A 17,765-nucleotide genomic window follows, 5' to 3' on the forward strand; every position below is an offset into this window, starting at 1 on the left:
ATTTTGGAGCAAGTAGCAAGTCAAGCCTGATACTGCAAAACTGTGATTTTTACTTCCATTTCTTGTTATCATACGATTCTTATTCTTATTCACTGATGAATTCTGGGTACTGCACACAGCTGTAGCTTACATACTTACCGACCTCTGCCAGAGTCCTTTGCTCTGAACTGCACAGTTGCAGAAGTGAGACCAGCGAATCCACATCTCCTTTTCTCCACCTCTTCTTCTTCAAATGATTTTTTAATTGCTTCATTAATAGCTTGAGGTGCAAAGAGTGACTTTTATATGTTAATGATGAATTTATTGCTAAAGACCAGAACCAAAATGAGGCTTGTGCATGTGCATAACATTTCATAATGACTAAGAATGTAAAAGAGCACAGATGCCTTTATAAATATGCTTTTCTGCTGTGGGCATTCACACAGTTTTATTTGTGAGTCTGCACAGAGTTTTATGCCTCTGGGCTGTGGTATTTTTTTAGAGACTGCACTGTGCAGGATACTCATGATTAGTTTCATTTTAATAATTAAAAAAAAAGACAAATCCATAATAAATGTCTCTTAATTGGAGCAGAAATTGTTTAGAACCCACCAGGTAAAAAAAACTTGATTTTCAGTTGATTTGTTCATGATTTATAGTAATTTAGTGCCATTAATCAGCCTTTAGAGAGTCTGTGTTGTTTTTAAAAAGTAGTTATAACACAAAGCCTTTTTGAGCTGTGGTTATTATTTTGTTTCTCATTCTTGAAATGTCAATTTTGAATAAAATATGTTTTAATTATGCTGAGCCTGCAGAGACAAAAACAAACTGGTGACTGTTTTCCAATCAGCTCTTTAAAATCCTCGCTTTCTTTGATTCACCTGCTCATTACCGGCTGATCAACTGACGGATTGGATGATTTAGAAGAGTTGACAGTTAACCCTGGCTGCTCACCCGGCGTCCCCAGGAGGCGGTTTGTTAATCAAGTGAATTTATGGATTCCCATTAAAACCCCATTACACACTAAACAGATGACTCGCCTATAGAAAGCACCTAAACATCACGCTCAGAAATTGATCGCTGTGCCGAGGGGACGCCGGTTCGATATGAGCAACCAAACTGTTTGAGGAAAATGTTCAGATCAATTTTATGAGCATTTAATAGAAAAGGCAGTGAATGCTTAAATCAGTCTGCCTGATAAATGAAGAAATAAGAATTCAGTCTTTTGATGTAATTAAAAATAGTTGGCAGGGATAATCGTTCAGCTTCAAACTAATTTAGACAGAAAATAACAGTTTTTCACTGTTTTAACTAAAAGCTGACTGTGAGGTCATTAAAACTAGTAGAGCGTTAACACTTTGCTGCCCAGAATCCCCATTAAATGATCCTTTACACCGATTGGACCAATTAAAAACCTGCTGCAGGCAGATGGCTCACTCATTGTAAACAAACCAGCTACAGCCACAGAGACTGATGGCCCTGCAGATCCTATTAGAGGATACCAAATGTTTACAATAACAATATGTCACATTAATTACTTAATGGAAAGGCTAAATTCACAGTTGTGTCACGATGGATGGATAATTAATGTTTCGGATTTTGCATTTTAAGCTGGATTCTCATCAAAAATCTAAATGTTTTATGGCTTAATCTTAGCGCTGCTTCACATTTCAGTTACTTTTTTTATTTGTAGATTAGGTGACATGTCTTTAGCCCATGTAGGCGGGGTTTTTTTTGCATTTACTGCACTGTCCCCAATCCACAAATACATTTTAGCTTTACTAACCAATGACAATGTGACAAAAATAAAAATATGAGGTATCTTCCAGTCATCACAGAAACATAAATGCACGCACTGGTTTTTATGCTCTCTGTGTTTTTTTAAATATTTAAGATGTTAGATTGAAAACTGTTATGGTGCATTAATGTTGTTTATCTTGCTTCAGCTTCTTGAGTGTTTAGTGAATTGAAAGTATGAGCGTGAATAGAGGCCTTCATGCTCTCAGCTGGATGTCTCTGATTTCTTGGCCCGGCTAACGCTGATGCATGTGCGTTGCGTTTTCTCCCTCTTACTTTAAGGAGCCTCACACGGAGCCTCTTCTTGGTGAGAGAATTGCGTTCTGGCCTCTTTTACTGCTGCTCCCCCTTCTTCGTTTTGGTGTCTGAACAGATGTGTTGCTTTTGTGGCAAATAAGTTCCTTGATCAACTGGCTTTTGTGCGACCCGACCATTGGTGACAGTTTCAAAAACGATGTGTTCAGTGTGTTTGAGATTGTATGAAGCCATTAAAGATATTGAGCACTGGCACACTCGATAAATCCTGGACACGAGAGAAACTGCTATCAATCCTAATGAACAAGCAGAGGTTGATCGAAGACCTAATTTGACAAAAAGTCGATAAATTACCGTAAGTGGATCTGGCTCTACGACTTGGAACAAACTGTTTCTGTGATCCTTGCAGACTTTCAGCAGTCATGTGACTGAGCTGCATCCTTTTTAATTCACTTTATAAGGTTATTATGTGGATGGAGTTTGATTGCTCTACATTAATGGGGTAAAGAATGCAATATTCCACAGTGGTCCTACAAAATTAGGCAGTTCCTCTGTTTTTACTTTCAAAAACTGAGATTTGAATTAAGAAAATCAGTTTAGATGTTATATCATATTCAGGTTTCACAGCTCAGTCAACTTTAGGAATTGTCTTTCAGGATTTCAGTCACAGTTTTGAGCCAGGTCGGGGTGCAAACACCAGAAATGCCCATTTTAACAAGTCATTTAATCCATTATTAAGTCTCAAGTTTTTTAAAACAAGTAATAATCTCAGTTGATGAAGAGGAGGGCTGTTTCTGCTTGGCTCCATCTGAGTTTGGGAACAACAGAAACAGCTTTACTTGCTTTAACCAAAAAAACTTTGATTTTTTTAAAGTTTCCCTCCACTCAGAAATTTTATTTTCACTAGTGGCTCTGCCTCCAGTGTTCAAAGTTTGTCTGGAAATATAACTTTAAGGTGTTCAAGCAGGAATGATGATGCTACACTAGAAGTTAGCTGTGGTTCAATAGATGACTTTCACTAGCATGATGTGGAAACTTGAGGTTTGATTTGCACATATATTGAAAATAACCCTTCAGTGGTGTATAGGAGACACCTTATAGGCCAAAAGTATTACAATTTTGAAGCGGAAGACATTTGCGTATTCATAAATTCAGGATTTCCCATTAAGACGGAGGGCAACTATGTCATTTTAGGCATTTCCAGGAGGCTAATTAACCTTTTTTTAAGGGAAAAACTCGGACTCGAATCATTCTTTTAAACAGAGTCTGCACACATGTCTGGAGGGGATCTTTAAACTTCAGTATAGTGATTGAATGACCTGTTGAGATGGCTTTAACCTCCTCAATATTGGCGTAACTTCAGCTGGGAATTTCTAACTTTGAGAAAGTCACGCTGATATCACGTGTGGCGCTTTGGTTCCAGCATCAGTGAAATATTCCCGCTCCTTCCCTCCGCTTCTTCTCTCCCCCACTGCTGGTAAAACCTCAGAGCACTGCAGTTACTCATAAACAGTGTGGTTATGATAACTGCTCATACTGAAGCTTCACTGCTAGTGTAAAACCCAGCCAGCTAAGCGTGCACACGTTTCTTCTTCTTCGGTGGTGTTTTATAGTGTGGCGTGAATCACAAGGTAAATATGCAGTGTAATATTTGTGGGTGTACGTGCTGTTTGTGTGTTTTAGTTGCTAACAGAAAGGCAGTGTTGAAGAGTTGTGTGCATTGTATGTGTATTTTGTTTGTTTGTTGTTGTGTAGAGAATTTTACCTGTGCAGCCAAACAGCCCAGAAAGTGTGTGTGTGTGTGTCAGTTGTTTCCTTTTAATGTGTGCGTGTTTATCTGCATTCAGTGTTATGTGTTCATTTTTCTCGAGTGATGCAAAGTAATAAATTAAAATGTGACATGATGTGAGACACCCCCCATTTATTTGCTGCTTTTACATTTACTCCTTAATGACACCAGTCATGAAAAATGAGTCTATCACTTGATGCCCGGTCGTTATTCTTCCAGTTGCTTACCGTACATTATTCACAAGTAAGTTTTTTATTTTCACATTAAACTGTTGTTATAATTTGGCTTTGACTTTTGTTTTTCATTATAAAATATTAAATAATCCATAACACTTCTTACTAATAGAGCTCGGTCTTATACATACATTTTCTTAACTGCTCTGGTCTGTGGGCGGCTGGAGCTGATCCCAGCTGTCACAGAAGTTTTTTTTTAAACTTTATGGTAAATGGCCTGTATTTGTATAGCACCTTACTAGTCCCCAAGGACCCCAAAGCGCTTTACACATCCAGTCATCCACCCATTCACACACTGTTGATCGCAAGCTACATTGTAGCCACAGCTGCCCTGAGGCGCACTGACAGAGGCGAGGCTGGCGGACACTGGCGCCACCGGGCCCTCTGACCACCACCAGTAGGCAACGGGTGAAGCGTCTTGCCCAAGGACACAATGTCCAAGCCGGGGCTCGAACCGGCAACCTTCCGATTAAAAGGCGAACTCCCAACTCTTGAACCACGATCGCCCAATATTTATATTTTTACGTAGTGAAAATGGAGGCTGCTCATAAAGGTAACCCAGTAGCTCTAACACATAAATCAAACCAAAAAGTGACAGAAAAGGTTAAATGAAAGAGTTCTTTCTATCCCCTCAACTCCTTCTGGAGACCCTGCCTTGGTGCTGTCTCCTGCCTCTCTCCTGATGCAGTTTTTTTCTTATAATTCCCTGTGCATCGGAAAAATCTCAACAATCATATTTGCCCTGGTTAAAAGTTCAATAAAAAATGGATTCCTGTATCAGGATGTGACAAGCTGTAAATTAGAAAGTGTTTTCAAAGAGACACAAAACTGCAATACAGTGAAAAAGTCTGTAATTTTCCAGGTCACAGGTAAATCAAGTTAAGCATGTGTTTGTGTGCTTATTGGGTAATCTATCAGGTTTGTAAAGTGATCTGATTTAAAGTCTTATTAAAAAACATTGTTTTATTGTGTAACATTCTGCTCATTTATTTATGTATAACAAGTTTAAAAATGGTTAAATGCTGTGTTCTGGATCCTGTCGGGGGAATTCCTCCTTAGAAAGAAAGAAAGAAATCTTACAAGCGTGAATCAGGTCAAGACTTTTCCTTTATCACATATTTTACATGCACAGGAAATGTGATTGTAACAGGATTTCACACAAAAAACCACAGCTGTGATTCTCGGTCTTTCTACAGTCTTACTCCTCTTTATAAGTTCAGGCTATGCCTCGAAGCCAAGCTCCTAAAAGGATTAACTCTCCCCTGGTTTTAACAGATAAATAGCAGGCTGCTGGCCTGAACCCTCCATTTTCCAAGAAACAAATTATGTGGAACATTCAATTATGATTTATTATCTAACATCTAACAATCCTTCCAAGAAATGTTCTCATGTAAAACTGTTTCAAGTCTCAATTTAGGCTTAAAACAGTAAAGTTATGCATTACAAGAACATAGGTTTTCTAAAAATATGCTACATATTACAAAAACTCACTCTCTTTATGAAGCAATATGTAATTTCAACTAGAATATGTTGGACACTTTTTTCATCCAAATTGGGGAAACTCGTTTCCCTCCAATTCAAAAAACAAGAAATAGTTTCGACGCTGTTCACAGTTACAACTTAAAGCTGCAAAAAGTCATTTGAGACTTTACAGATTTAAGGCGCTATGGAGCAATATCACTTCTTAAAGTGTTAATTAAAAAAATCTGTCAGCTGCTTGGACAAAAGCTCTGAAGTTGCTCACCAAAGATGGCTAAAAATACCGCGTCATGGATGCTTTTCAAAATAAAAAAACATCCTTAATTTAGCCTTAATTAAGTTTCCATCAAAGGGTGATTCTTCTCACTCTGTTTATTTTAACTACATTTACACTACAGTCACTGTTACAGCTCACTACTGTTAAATAAATATCAGCTGCTGTTGCTTCAGTTTTAATCAGGACGTTAAAAATTTGAGTTGCTTTTGAGTTTGGATTTCTTTGCTTTCCTTGTGTTTGACGTTTTTGATTTTTGTGATTGTGTTGTTGTGTTTGTGGTTTATGACTTGATGATGTTATCGGTATTTCCCTGCTCTTTCCTTTCCCTCAGTTTTGTCTGTGTCTTCAAGCCTTCTGGGTTTCCCTCTGCCTCGTTCATTCAAGTTTAGAATATTATTTCAAAGTTTCAGCGTATTTATCTTCACCTGTATCTTATCTCTGTACTTATATAGTCGTGCCCTCCCTTTAGTCTTTATCTCAGCCCCTCTCCCCTGATGTGCTCTCCTGGCCGTCCTGCATTTATTTCCCTGCACCTTTTCTAACAAATATTTACCAATAAAACACATCCTGACCTGTGATTATTTCAATTTTTCATGATTACTGATGATTGTGGGAGAAATGTTAAAGCAGCAGAGCCTTCCAGCCCTCACTGTATTTGTCTCTGTGCGGTTACTTTTTCTGAGTGTATGTTTGTGAGTCCTAACGTTTTGTTTGTGATCACCAGTGATGTACTGTACATTTGTGTTAATCTCTAATGTGTGTTAAAGCTGTGGTGTTGTGTGTGAGCTTGATGTGTGTTTGCGTGTTGACAGCCGAGGTTGAGATGACAGCAGGCGGCCTCGCTGTTATGGATTTTCTTGTAGCTGTTAGATCTCAGACGTGCGTGAGAGGATGTCAGCAACCTTTTGAGACTTAACCCAAGAGACCGACATGAAGCTCAGATCAATCACGCCTGACTCATCACCTCACCTGACCGCTTGTCTCATCCTTTGCATTTTATTACATCCATCTCACCGTCCTGCTCTCCTCTCTACATCTTCACTATCTGCTGATTATTTCTTCCACTTTAAGTCTCTTCTGTCACATTTACTGACGTTTATCTTACTCCTGCTTGCTGTCTGTCAAATACCATGTTTATCTTTCCAGCCCCCTCCTCCCCCTCTATTTGTACTACTTCTTTGCTTCCCTCGCTGGTAAAAAGACATCAGATATGGAACTTCTTGCTAACATATCAGCTGCATTTATTCAAAAAAAGTTAAAAAAAAGTCAAAGTTTTCATCCTTTTTATGTTTAGCGGATATTTTAAAGGAATTTTTTTTTTAAATTTTGTAAACTGGAGACAAGCAGTGTGCTCCTTCAATCATTTACCCTTCAAACACCACAGAACAAACAACAGTAAATTTCCATGCATGATAAAAAAGTTCTGCGAGTCCAACCATAACAGTAACTTTTAAAGCAATAAAATTTATTTATACTCTTGAAGGTCATGTTCTCATACATTTCTAAACTGTTTCGATGAACCATGAATTCCTCGAGTCACACTGTGCCACGTCACGTCATTGCTGACACACAGCGCAATAAAAAGGTGGAAATGTTTAGTCCTCCATGTTTAGCCCGCCCATTGCTCTTGGCAGATTTGGCTTTTTGCAGCTTTGCATCCGTCTCCCAGATTTTATTAGAAGAGATACGGTGCACACTATAAAACCACAAGTTGAAGTGATCAGAACAGGTGTTCCTGTGGGAGCTGAAAAAATAAGCAAAAGAGTACCAGCTTTACCAGAAAGACTACCTTGAAGTGGATGCCAACCAAGTTTTAATCAAGTATGATTTTATTTAATTAATAAAGGATCTTGAAGTTAATCTTTTTTATCTGCACAGCCTCCTCAGCAGGATTCTCTCTCTAAGCACAAAGTCAGTCGTTTGCTTAATGCCGACTGTAATCCACACCGTTCCCTGTCTGTGTCCTTATCCCTCCACTGTGCTGACTAATGGACAGTTTATTTAAAATGCACAGACCTCTCCTGTTTACGCCTTCACACTTTTCTTGTACACATCTCCACTCATCCCGATTTTTCTTGCTTTACCTTCTTTTTTAGCACATCCATCTGGCTCTTTCTTGTCCTTTTTAAAACTTTCAGAGTGCACCTTGAGTCCATCTACTGTATCTTCAATCTGCCCCCATGCTGTCTTCCCTGCAGTTGAAGTGAATAGGCACTTGTGAAATATTGTAACTCCCCCCTGGGCTCTGTTTCCTCTCAACCTCCATCCCTGACATGAAGACAAAGAAGTGCTCTCTGTCATGTCACACAAGGATCCTTTTTAATCTGTTTAGGAGCTTTCTGTGCAGTTAAATGTAGCCTGTGTATGTGTGTCATTGTCCTGTAGTAACGTAAAACATGTATGATGAAACGATGTGTAAACAGCTGCTGTTGAGGGTCGATTTTTACAAGCATCCTGCATGTTTGTATGTGTCTTTCTGTGTGTGTGTCTGCAGGTGGTTCGTGAGGCTTACAGCAGGTTCACCGAGGAATCGCTGACACAGTCGATGTGTGATAAACCCATGGAGAGCACAGAGGTCACCATCAAGGTCAGTGGTGGAAACAAAAAGCCATTAAAATGCAAAAACATGTTAAAATGATAAATAAAACATAGCAGAAATTAAAAGATCACAGCTTCAAACTTGGTTTTTTAGCTGCAAATTCATAGATATTTTAATAACCATGCATCAACATAGTAACACATAATCTGAAAGACAGATGAAGAGAAAGATGATTCACATCTTGGCTTTCAATGGGCAAGTTTGTTGCACAGCTGAGCTTTATTCACTCTCATGGTTCTTACGTGCTCATAAAACTGTACAATCCCCACGACCAGCTGGAGAACTTTGTGGCGTGTTAACTTTTTAACTTTCGTATTCAAAGTTTGAGCTATATTAGATTTTATAGACCAACACTATAAAAAATATATATATGAGACATTTAACATGATGGTCTGTGGATGTGAAGCAAGCAGTCAGCCATCTGTGCAGTGCACAAGTGTAAGGATTAGCTGCTAAGGAATTGCTCTGCATTCCTGGGTATAGCCTGCAGCTGTGCAGTGGTCATTGGTTGTGGCTGCCAGTGATGATTACATCGACCCTGAGTATCTCGGGCCTTTTCTGCTCTGACAGTGTTTCCAGATTTTCCTGGGATGCAGCTGTATGGCTGGCAGAGAGGTACAGGTTGGAGCAGCTGATCTTTGTCTCGTCACATTTTCACCAAGTTCAGACGTGGTGCTCTCAGGGTCATGTAAGGCTGCAGCAACAGTTCAGACCTGCACGCCGGCATCTGGCATGCAAATAAACTGGCCTGGAGCAGCTTTGTCATTTGCAGCATGATGACACTGATCACAGTGTTGTGCACACACTGATTATTTGTATTTTTGAGACCACTGGCATAATAATGTAGTAAACTGAACCTTTTCTAAGGAGTTGAAGTGAGCGTATTTGTACTCGGTAAACAAATTACGGCCCTGCCATTGACTAAAATCAACAGGAACCAACAACTACTCAAGTTTGTGTTATGTAAGGGTTTAAATTTATATGCTGAGAAATGGATTAAAACAAAGACGGAGAACATATTCAAATATTCATGATATAAAACTCATGTTGCTTTTTTGACTAGTGTAAACCTAAAACTAGATGCATTTTTGTTCAGCTAATAAAGGATAATAAGAATACTGGTGTGTAGCCAGATGAATAAGCATTTTTGGGCTCCAGCTTCTTATCTTTGTGCGATGTTGTTTGGTCCTGGCGTGAAAATCAGGCTAATAGGTCAACAGAAGAAGAGTTTCACCATCAGCTTGTATAGGTTACATAATTGTTAGTGATAAGAGCTGTAGATACAAGAACGATTAGAGCAATATCGTCTGAGACTGAAGTCTTGATCTTGATTATGAGAACAATCTGAAGCTTAATAATGTCCAACACCTGGTGTACTTTTGGAAAAGTTTGCGCTCAAAGTAATATATTAATTAAAAAAAGATTAAAAAAGATTTAAAGACAGAAACATCATTGCCCATCTTTGTGTTTGAGATTGCTCAGAAACTACCTGCTATAAAATGTCACCTCAGTGCCAAGAGTAATTAAAATGCAATCGACCTTACACGTTGCACTCGGCAGTGGAACAAATTAGACTCAAGTTTATAACTGCAATAAAGGAGTAAAGAAAGTGAAGTGGTCAAGGTTCAGGGAGTCCTTTAAAACGGTTGATTCAAGCTCCCGCAGGAATTCTTGCTCTCCAACGTGGAATATCACAATAAAACTACAGTTCTTTTCTAAATTTGTTGTTTCAAAAATCAACGCAGCAGCATCTGGATAAAATTTAAATTAAATTTAGTCTATTGTTACAAACATGTCTTACAGTTAATGTTAAATTGAGTTTTGTTGTCTTACATCAACATGCATGTGACAACAGAGAGCTTTGAATCTCAGGAACAACAACAATGAAAATGTGATTTCTACATTTAACACTGAAAGCAGGTGTAGCCCACATCTTACAGGCCAAACATTTAGTATAACTCTGATTTGATCTATTCGGGTGTTTTTTTTATCATTTTGCTGCACCTCTTTGTTTGTGTCCATGTAACATAAGAGTAGGGATGGCTGCAGGAGATGGTGAGGTAAGTCTATAAATACGGTTGGAGAAATGTACATAAATTATTCACTTTTTTCCTCTGACCTAAATTTTAACCACTTGTTTTTCTTCCGTTCTTCGATCCTATATCACCTCCTTCCTTCGTCTCCTACGCCCTGTTGGGGGTATCTGTTTTGTACTCGCTTCGACTCCTGCTTCTTTTGTCTTTTCATCTCAGCCCTCTGTCCCTGTATAATATTTTCCTCTTTACCCTTCTACCTGGCTTTCTTTTGCTTTATCGCCTCTCTACTTTCTAGTTGTTGTTTTTTTCAACTTTACTTTGTCTTACTTTCATCTTTTGTTGGGTCCTACTTTCTCCTCTTTTACTCTTCTTTTCCTCCTTTATCTTTCCTTTCATCTTACTTTGCATCCTAACTCTTCTGAATTGTATATTTATCTTGCCTTTCATCTTCTTCTGCCTCTTTTTATGCAGGGCCTCGAGGTGTCCAAACCAGGCCGCTACCACACTCTCAACTCAGATAACTTTTTGGAGATGAGTGACTCCGGAGTCGAGTTCACCAGCTCTGGCCTCCCACTGGACAGCGACACAGATGCTGCGATGACCTACGCTTCCCACAAGCCCCTGCTGAATGCCGCTTCCCCTCCAGCCATCTCTGAAGGATCGCACTCCGAGGGCTTGGAGGCCACTGTGGTCCCTGATGGCGACCTCAGCGCTAGCCAAACCCCTGACTCTGCCTTGAGCCCCATCTCTAATCCTCACTCGCTCGCAGCTGCGACCCCTGATGGAAGCCTCCGTGGTGCTGCATCGCCGGGAACCGCCTCCAGAGGCACTGCTGAGTCAGATACGGCCAAGTCGGAGGGAGGGGCTGAGAGTGGAGAAGGTGAGCAGAAGGAGGAAACGGCCCAGAGCACCTGAGAGGGAGTACCAGGGTGTATTTTTTTTTAAGCTCACCTCTCCCAACATATCCACAGTCGTCTGGCAGGAACTTATCATATCTCACACCATCAAGTCCTTCGTCACTGCATTTGAAGCAACATCACAGACAAACGTTAAAGCTTGGATCCAGATGTCTAGTCTAGCCTAGAAGAAAATAACTAAAGCAGCAGATGCTCAAAACGCACAATGCAAAATTTAAAGCTGTATCAAAAGCAGCTCCGTGCATCTGGAAAATGCATGCATTTAAATTAAACATTAGAGTAGCTATCATAGTTCAGATCTACAGGACATTGCTGACATTAGAGTAGACTGCATGCCTGCTAAAGAAGCATAGGCTCACAAAAGAAGCTGTGATGACACGAAAAGGGTAAAAAACATTCATCACTTTTAGGGAAACGGCTGAAGGGGATCAAATGATTATGATTCCTGTGAAAACTGGTCAAAAAAAGGCGACAGCAGTGTGACAGTTTGACAGGTAGAGCCAGCGCGCGTCAAGGAATCAGACATTATTTTCTAGGACCAAGCCTACTAATGACAATAACAGCAGAGAGCGTCTCCCTTTCCAATGGCGAATCTCAATGCGTTGCCTCTGACAGCACTTTTGTCTGCTCTCACTGCATCAGACAAACACAGTGATGATTGCATTTCAGCCCACCCACACGCAGCCTCTCTATTATTAACAGTACAAGCATGTCGGAGAGCGCCTCCACATCTCTGACAAAAGTGCTTGTTCCAGCAGTCATTTACCCAGAGAAAAATCTACTCGAGGTATTATTTCTCAAAAACCTGCAAAGTGAAACAAGCTAGATTAGATTGAGTACCCTACTACTAGATGGCTGTTTCCCTTTCTCTTATATCCAGTGTGTCAAATCTGCCAAATTCAAGGCATCATCTGGAGAAAACCGCCTAAACGTCCACTTCATCTCACTCGCACTAATGATAAAAGCTAAAAAAAAGAGGGGAAAAACAACTAACTGCAGAAACTGTCCTCATCTGTTTTACCCACCCAAGGGAGTTGTCACAAGCCCTGTCAGAGGAAAATAAAATCCAGAGACTAGCGTTCAACACGTCTGGGGCTTTTGGAACGGCTCCTGAGAACGTAATTGGATTCTCGGTCTCTTTGCAGACGGACCAATTCACGGACACCGTCGAGTGAGGAGCGGTGATAAAAGAGACGACAGAGATGGAACAGTGTTCTATTCGGCGAACAGATAAATGACTTGCATGATTTAAAGCCCCCTATTTTCATCTCAGCCCCAATCCATCTCACGGTGCTCCAATTATTGTAGCCCGGTTGTTTGCCAAAATGAAGTGAGTGGAAAGGCACAGTTTGGATCAGTCTGCGATAACGATGCAGCCCGCAGCCTCAACAGAAGGAGACTGAATAAGTCGTGAGAAGTGTAAATGTGTGTGTGTGTGGAGGGGGTGGTTCGTGTAAACCGAAACAACATTATTAGACACTCAGTGCTTCGTATGGAGGAATGAGTCAATTCAACCCATTAAAAACAGGAAATTAAAAAGAGGAGAAGATACAAATCACAAATTAAGAGTTAAACTTGTTGCTTGTGCTTTATGAATCCCAACTTATCACATAATTCACTATATGATAGTCCAGTGTTGTTGACTTAGCTGTTACAATGTTACAATGTTACAAAGGCATCGCTCAAAATCTGTTCAATCACTGAAGTAAGAGCAATATTTAAGTTTAAGTGCTGCACGGCCACCTTTCATCCATTCAAGGGCATTCGAATTGTGAAATCGTGCTGCAGATTTGAGCTTAAAAAGTGTGATTTTAAAAAGAGGCCACAGAATGGGCTGGAGATGTAGTCAAATCTCTTTTAAATTACATCCTTGAATAAAATCAGCTTTTTCTTCTTCTTTTGAAGGGGCTTCTTTTCACATGAGGAGGTTTGGTAAATTAGCGGTCACTTAAGAGCAATCAAAACATTTTGTGGGAGAACACACACAGACGCTACAGGTGAGAAATGGAATAAGTGACGGCAGATAAAAAGTTTTTTAAAAGAAGCATGAACAGAGTCAATTAGATTAAGCTCTCTCCATCCTAACAACTGCTTCTGAAAGGAGCTCGTGGGCTAATCCAGGTCACTGGAAGCTGATTTACACCGCAGTACGAGGCATCTCACGGCGCTGACGAAACGGCGTCCAGGCATGTCCTGTCCTCCGCAGGGCCTGACAGTCCGTGATACCACCAGGGTTGTGTCACGGAAACATCAGGCACACGCTCCACCCTCTGAATCACACCCGAACCACGCTTATCTTCATCATCGAGTCCACATTTCGATATCACTATTATGGCTGCCATTGACAGCTGTTAGCAGTACGGCTACCTCATGCTGTAACCGAATCAATGTCAACTGGAAAAGAGAGATTTACGATCCAAACCTCCCAGGGTGACTAATAGCGGTCAGACAGGTGCAGATAATCGATGCCTGGCAAAGAAAAGCACAAAATTTAACAAGTAATCCCTTTTTAAATGTTAAAAAGGGTCCATACTGTATTTAAAAAGGGTAAAAGATAAGAAGCAGCTATTGTAAATACAGTAAGGTGATTAGCAAACACATAGACTTTTTATTAGCTCGTTCCCTTCTTATTCAGGAAAACTTAGTTTGAGTTGCGTATTTCAGTGTCATGTGTTTACAATGACTTGTGTGCCCTACATTAATGTGACTGAATGATTTTATATGGCTGTTTTCTATGGATGTGCTTTTGCTCATGTGTAAACTGAGGGGCTTCCAAAACTCTTGTTAGGTGAGCAAATTGATGGTCAGTGGAGTTTCAATTAATTCTAAAGCAATATTAGTATTATAGCACTTACACATTACTATCACCCACAGGAAAGAGGAATCAGGCGTAGCACATCCTAACATGATCATGTTCACTTAGGTATCCTTTTTTCACAGTTGTAAATATACAGATATGTGATCTGCATGTGTATAGTGTGAAAATACTAACATATTTCTTACTGCAAGGCTTATGCAAGATTTTATACTATTAAAAAGCTGCATTTATCCTTTAACCACACATCGACAGTAAGCAGAAAACTATGCCTTTAGCTGGGAAGACTCGTAGCTCATGCCATGTTTGTGTGTTTGGGCCTCGGTCGTGATCTGTGAAGTCCTTTCATCAAAGCTGATGTCAGCAGAGACTCTGCCGCCTCTGGGGTGCAAAGCATCAAGAGCGCTGTTGATTTAACCTCGCACTGCCTCCGAGACCGGGGCAGGAATGTCGGATTCACATAAAGTTCCAGAAATCCAACCAAATGCAGGCCAGTAGGATATAGTTACAGGATAATAAATTGATGATATGTAAAGAAACGCATCTGTTTCTCATAAATACGCGCACGCTTCTTTGGTTTCTTGCCCAAATTTGTAACTCCAGGAAAGTCCCAGGTGATTCTGGTTGTGCCTGAAATCATTCACTCATTCGTTATAAGCTGATGCCTGTAAAGGAAGTTCTGTGTAGACAGCTGTCTGTGATCAAACCTTCTAATATCAGTCAGGTGACTCTCTGCTGCTGTCACAGAGTTAAAACATAACAGCATCAGCTTAATAAACTGGCAGTATTTTGGGTATTAATGCTGATTTTCTCAGTGTCATAAACAGAACATTTTACCTTTCAGCACAGCGTGCGATGGCATCTTTTGTAGTAGTTGTACTTACACTATTTAGTAGAGCATTGTGGTATATTTTAAGTGCACGATAGGGAAAAAGGATACCAGACACTTAGACGTAGCATATATATTCACTATATATACACAATTCACTATATTCATATATATGGAGAGAGAGAGACATAAAATTGTGAATGATTTCTGATGCATCGTTTGCTTGCATGTTTTATATAATTATTAACTAGTAGCAGAGTTGGGATTTTTTTCTAAGTTACAGAGTGTCTGAAGGTTTGTGATAAGGTAACATGAAGTGCATCCTGTACCAAGGCCAGGGCTTATCAACTTTAAAGCATCAGATACACGTTCCTCTTGTGATCATGCTGCACGTAACCACCAAGATTCAGATAATTCAGCCTGTTAATTTACAGTCTAACCTTCCTTAGAGTCAGCTTAAGCCATTTATCTGGCATCTGCAAAGCTAGCAGCTAGATGGAAACGATGCATCTTAACTAGGATGCTGTTCTTGTCGTGCTGCCAGACGTGTTGCAGTTTTACTGTGGCACAAGAAACATAATTAGCATATTATTCAAAATGTTGCTGTATGCTAAGTCGAATTTTTAAAAAAAGCTCCATTTAACCACAGCGGGGTATATCTGCTGCACAGGCTGCCAAGATATTCAGCAGATATATGGAGTCCTTTGTGGAGCCCCAGATACTGCTCAAGACAAATATCTGCCTGCTATGCTTACTGTTCGGTCTGAGCTGTTATGAAGTTATCACATCAGAATATCTGAGATGCATTCATCAGGAAGATTTAACATTTACGTGCAGATATTTCAGATCCTGGTTGACGTTTTATTTTGTGTACTTCAATTTTGAGAGCAGCATACTTTCTCAAATGCGTTTTACTTCATAAAGATGAAAGGTTTCAGATCGAACATGCATCGTAAAGCCTCTTTTGGAGGGCACTTTGTGCTTGGCAGGGTGAAAGGACACCGCCCTCCTTTGGATCGCAGCCTGTGCCTGCTGGAATAATAAAACTTTAGGTTCAGGCAATCACGGCTGACATAGGCTTTATGAAAGGATTTCACTTGCTGTCATTCATCCTCAGTCTGATGTTTTCTCTTTCATTACACATCTGAGCTGCTATTCACAAAGCCTCTCAGAACAGAAGTGTTGATCCGTGTGTGGGTAGGGGGAGATTTAATAAAATGTTCTTTCAGTTCTGGTAGATTCGCTCTCCTTTTAATCTACTATTCTCTGTAAATCCAAAGAATGTAATAAAAAAAAACACGAAATGATGTCTGCAGTGTGGCAGTGCGCTAATACCTCTGATCATAACAGAAATACGCTCTCGCACGAAATATCCACACTACTGTTCACTGCAGCTTCTGACTCTCACATCAATTAAATTTAATTCACTCCAGTTCAAATCAGTGGTTTTTGTGATTGAATTTAGTCTCATCTCTGATTCATGGCGGATAATTGGAGAAACTAATTGGAAAGCACTTATCACTCCGTCACTCTGAGTGCAATATTTTACCACGCTAATGTTGCCGGTAATCTTTTGGACAAACTGATCCCGGTTCGGCAGCACTTTGGCTCTGAGCAGCATTGTGAATTATTCAGAAATGCGGTGTACCATTTTCTGCTTGAAATCTGTTTTGTAGTCAAACTTCTGACCTATCGCGAGCCTCCCAGCACCTGCCGATGTTTTTCATGTAAGAAAAGGTTAATAAATGTACGTATGAAAAAAAATCATATAATAAATGTCTTTACTTTGAAATAAATGTACTTGATCTCAGAGGAGAGAAGTGGATATGCTTAAAAACTCACCTCCTTTGAATGAATGACTTTCATTGTCTGGGCTTTTTATAGCATCACATTGAGCACCAAAAAACTAGTCTATCTGTGCTTAGTATTTCTCCTTACTCTGATATTATAGCCTATACCCGCTGTCCGAGTATACCTAAGAGTTAGTGTAACTGCAGCATGCCGACCAGTAGATTGCTTGTGGGACAGCAGACGTGACCTAATATTGATAATAATAATGTGAACTGCACTTTTCTGTACAGCCGGCCACCAGAGTTCACTGTGAACTCGTGGCTGTTGTTTCCCATGATCCTCCTTAACCTTACAAAAAAAGTCACCTTTCACTGCAGGGATTCAGCTGCGAGTGTGAGTTGAGGATGAATATCAGTGCTTTTTCACATGTACTTTTCTGCCATATGTTCATAAAATTGATTTTCCTTCAGAAGTGGATGTTTGTTGCATTTATTAACACCCAGTATGAAATAAATGATAAACGTGTGAAATATTGAAGAATTTTGCCTTTATTTGATTTAGTCTTGAAATGTGTTTTTATCATATTTAACTTTTTCATTTTTGTTTTTGACAAAAATAAAATGGCATGCATTAAAATGAGATTGCCTTTGATCTGGTGTTCTCCTTTAACACACGGCTGAATGTGCATAGACTGAAATTCTTAATTGTCAAGTTGATGTCTATTTCAAATCTGAAATGCATGATCTGACTCTAAGTGGCATTAAAATTTGTATTACAGATGTTTAGTTTATGTGACTGGATATTACACTGACACTGGGTGCACCTTGCATCATGCCCGGTCTGTTTATTAAGTCTACCTGTGTGTTTATCTCCTTGGCTTAAAAGGATCAGGTAGTCAGGGTGGTTCTTGAAGCTTAACTGGATCCTCCTTGTTGTTTTAGCCCATCAGAAGTATTGTCATTGTCGATA

General features: G+C 39.8%; 1 protein-coding gene across 2 annotated transcripts in view; it reads left to right on the forward strand.

Annotated features, from left to right (window-relative positions):
* The window catches only part of LOC101486774 (uncharacterized), a 31,303-nt gene extending 13,728 nt beyond the window's left edge, over nucleotides 1–17,575 (forward strand). Inside the window, exons 9-11 of one of the 2 annotated variants that reach the window (XR_013095180.1) lie at nucleotides 2,059–2,083; nucleotides 8,304–8,396; nucleotides 10,916–10,934. Coding sequence is in view for 1 of the 2 variants with exons in the window: in XM_004572646.3 (XP_004572703.3) it covers nucleotides 8,304–8,396; nucleotides 10,916–11,359 (537 nt within the window). In the remaining variant the exon portion in view is untranslated. Of the gene's footprint in view, nucleotides 1–2,058; nucleotides 2,084–8,303; nucleotides 8,397–10,915 lie in introns of both variants that reach the window. The other variant, XM_004572646.3, reaches the window with a different exon arrangement.
* The last annotated feature ends 190 nt before the right edge of the window (nucleotides 17,576–17,765 follow it).

Source organism: Maylandia zebra, linkage group LG22 (assembly GCF_041146795.1).
Source record: "Maylandia zebra isolate NMK-2024a linkage group LG22, Mzebra_GT3a, whole genome shotgun sequence".
In the NCBI taxonomy this organism is placed as follows: domain Eukaryota; kingdom Metazoa; phylum Chordata; class Actinopteri; order Cichliformes; family Cichlidae; genus Maylandia; species Maylandia zebra.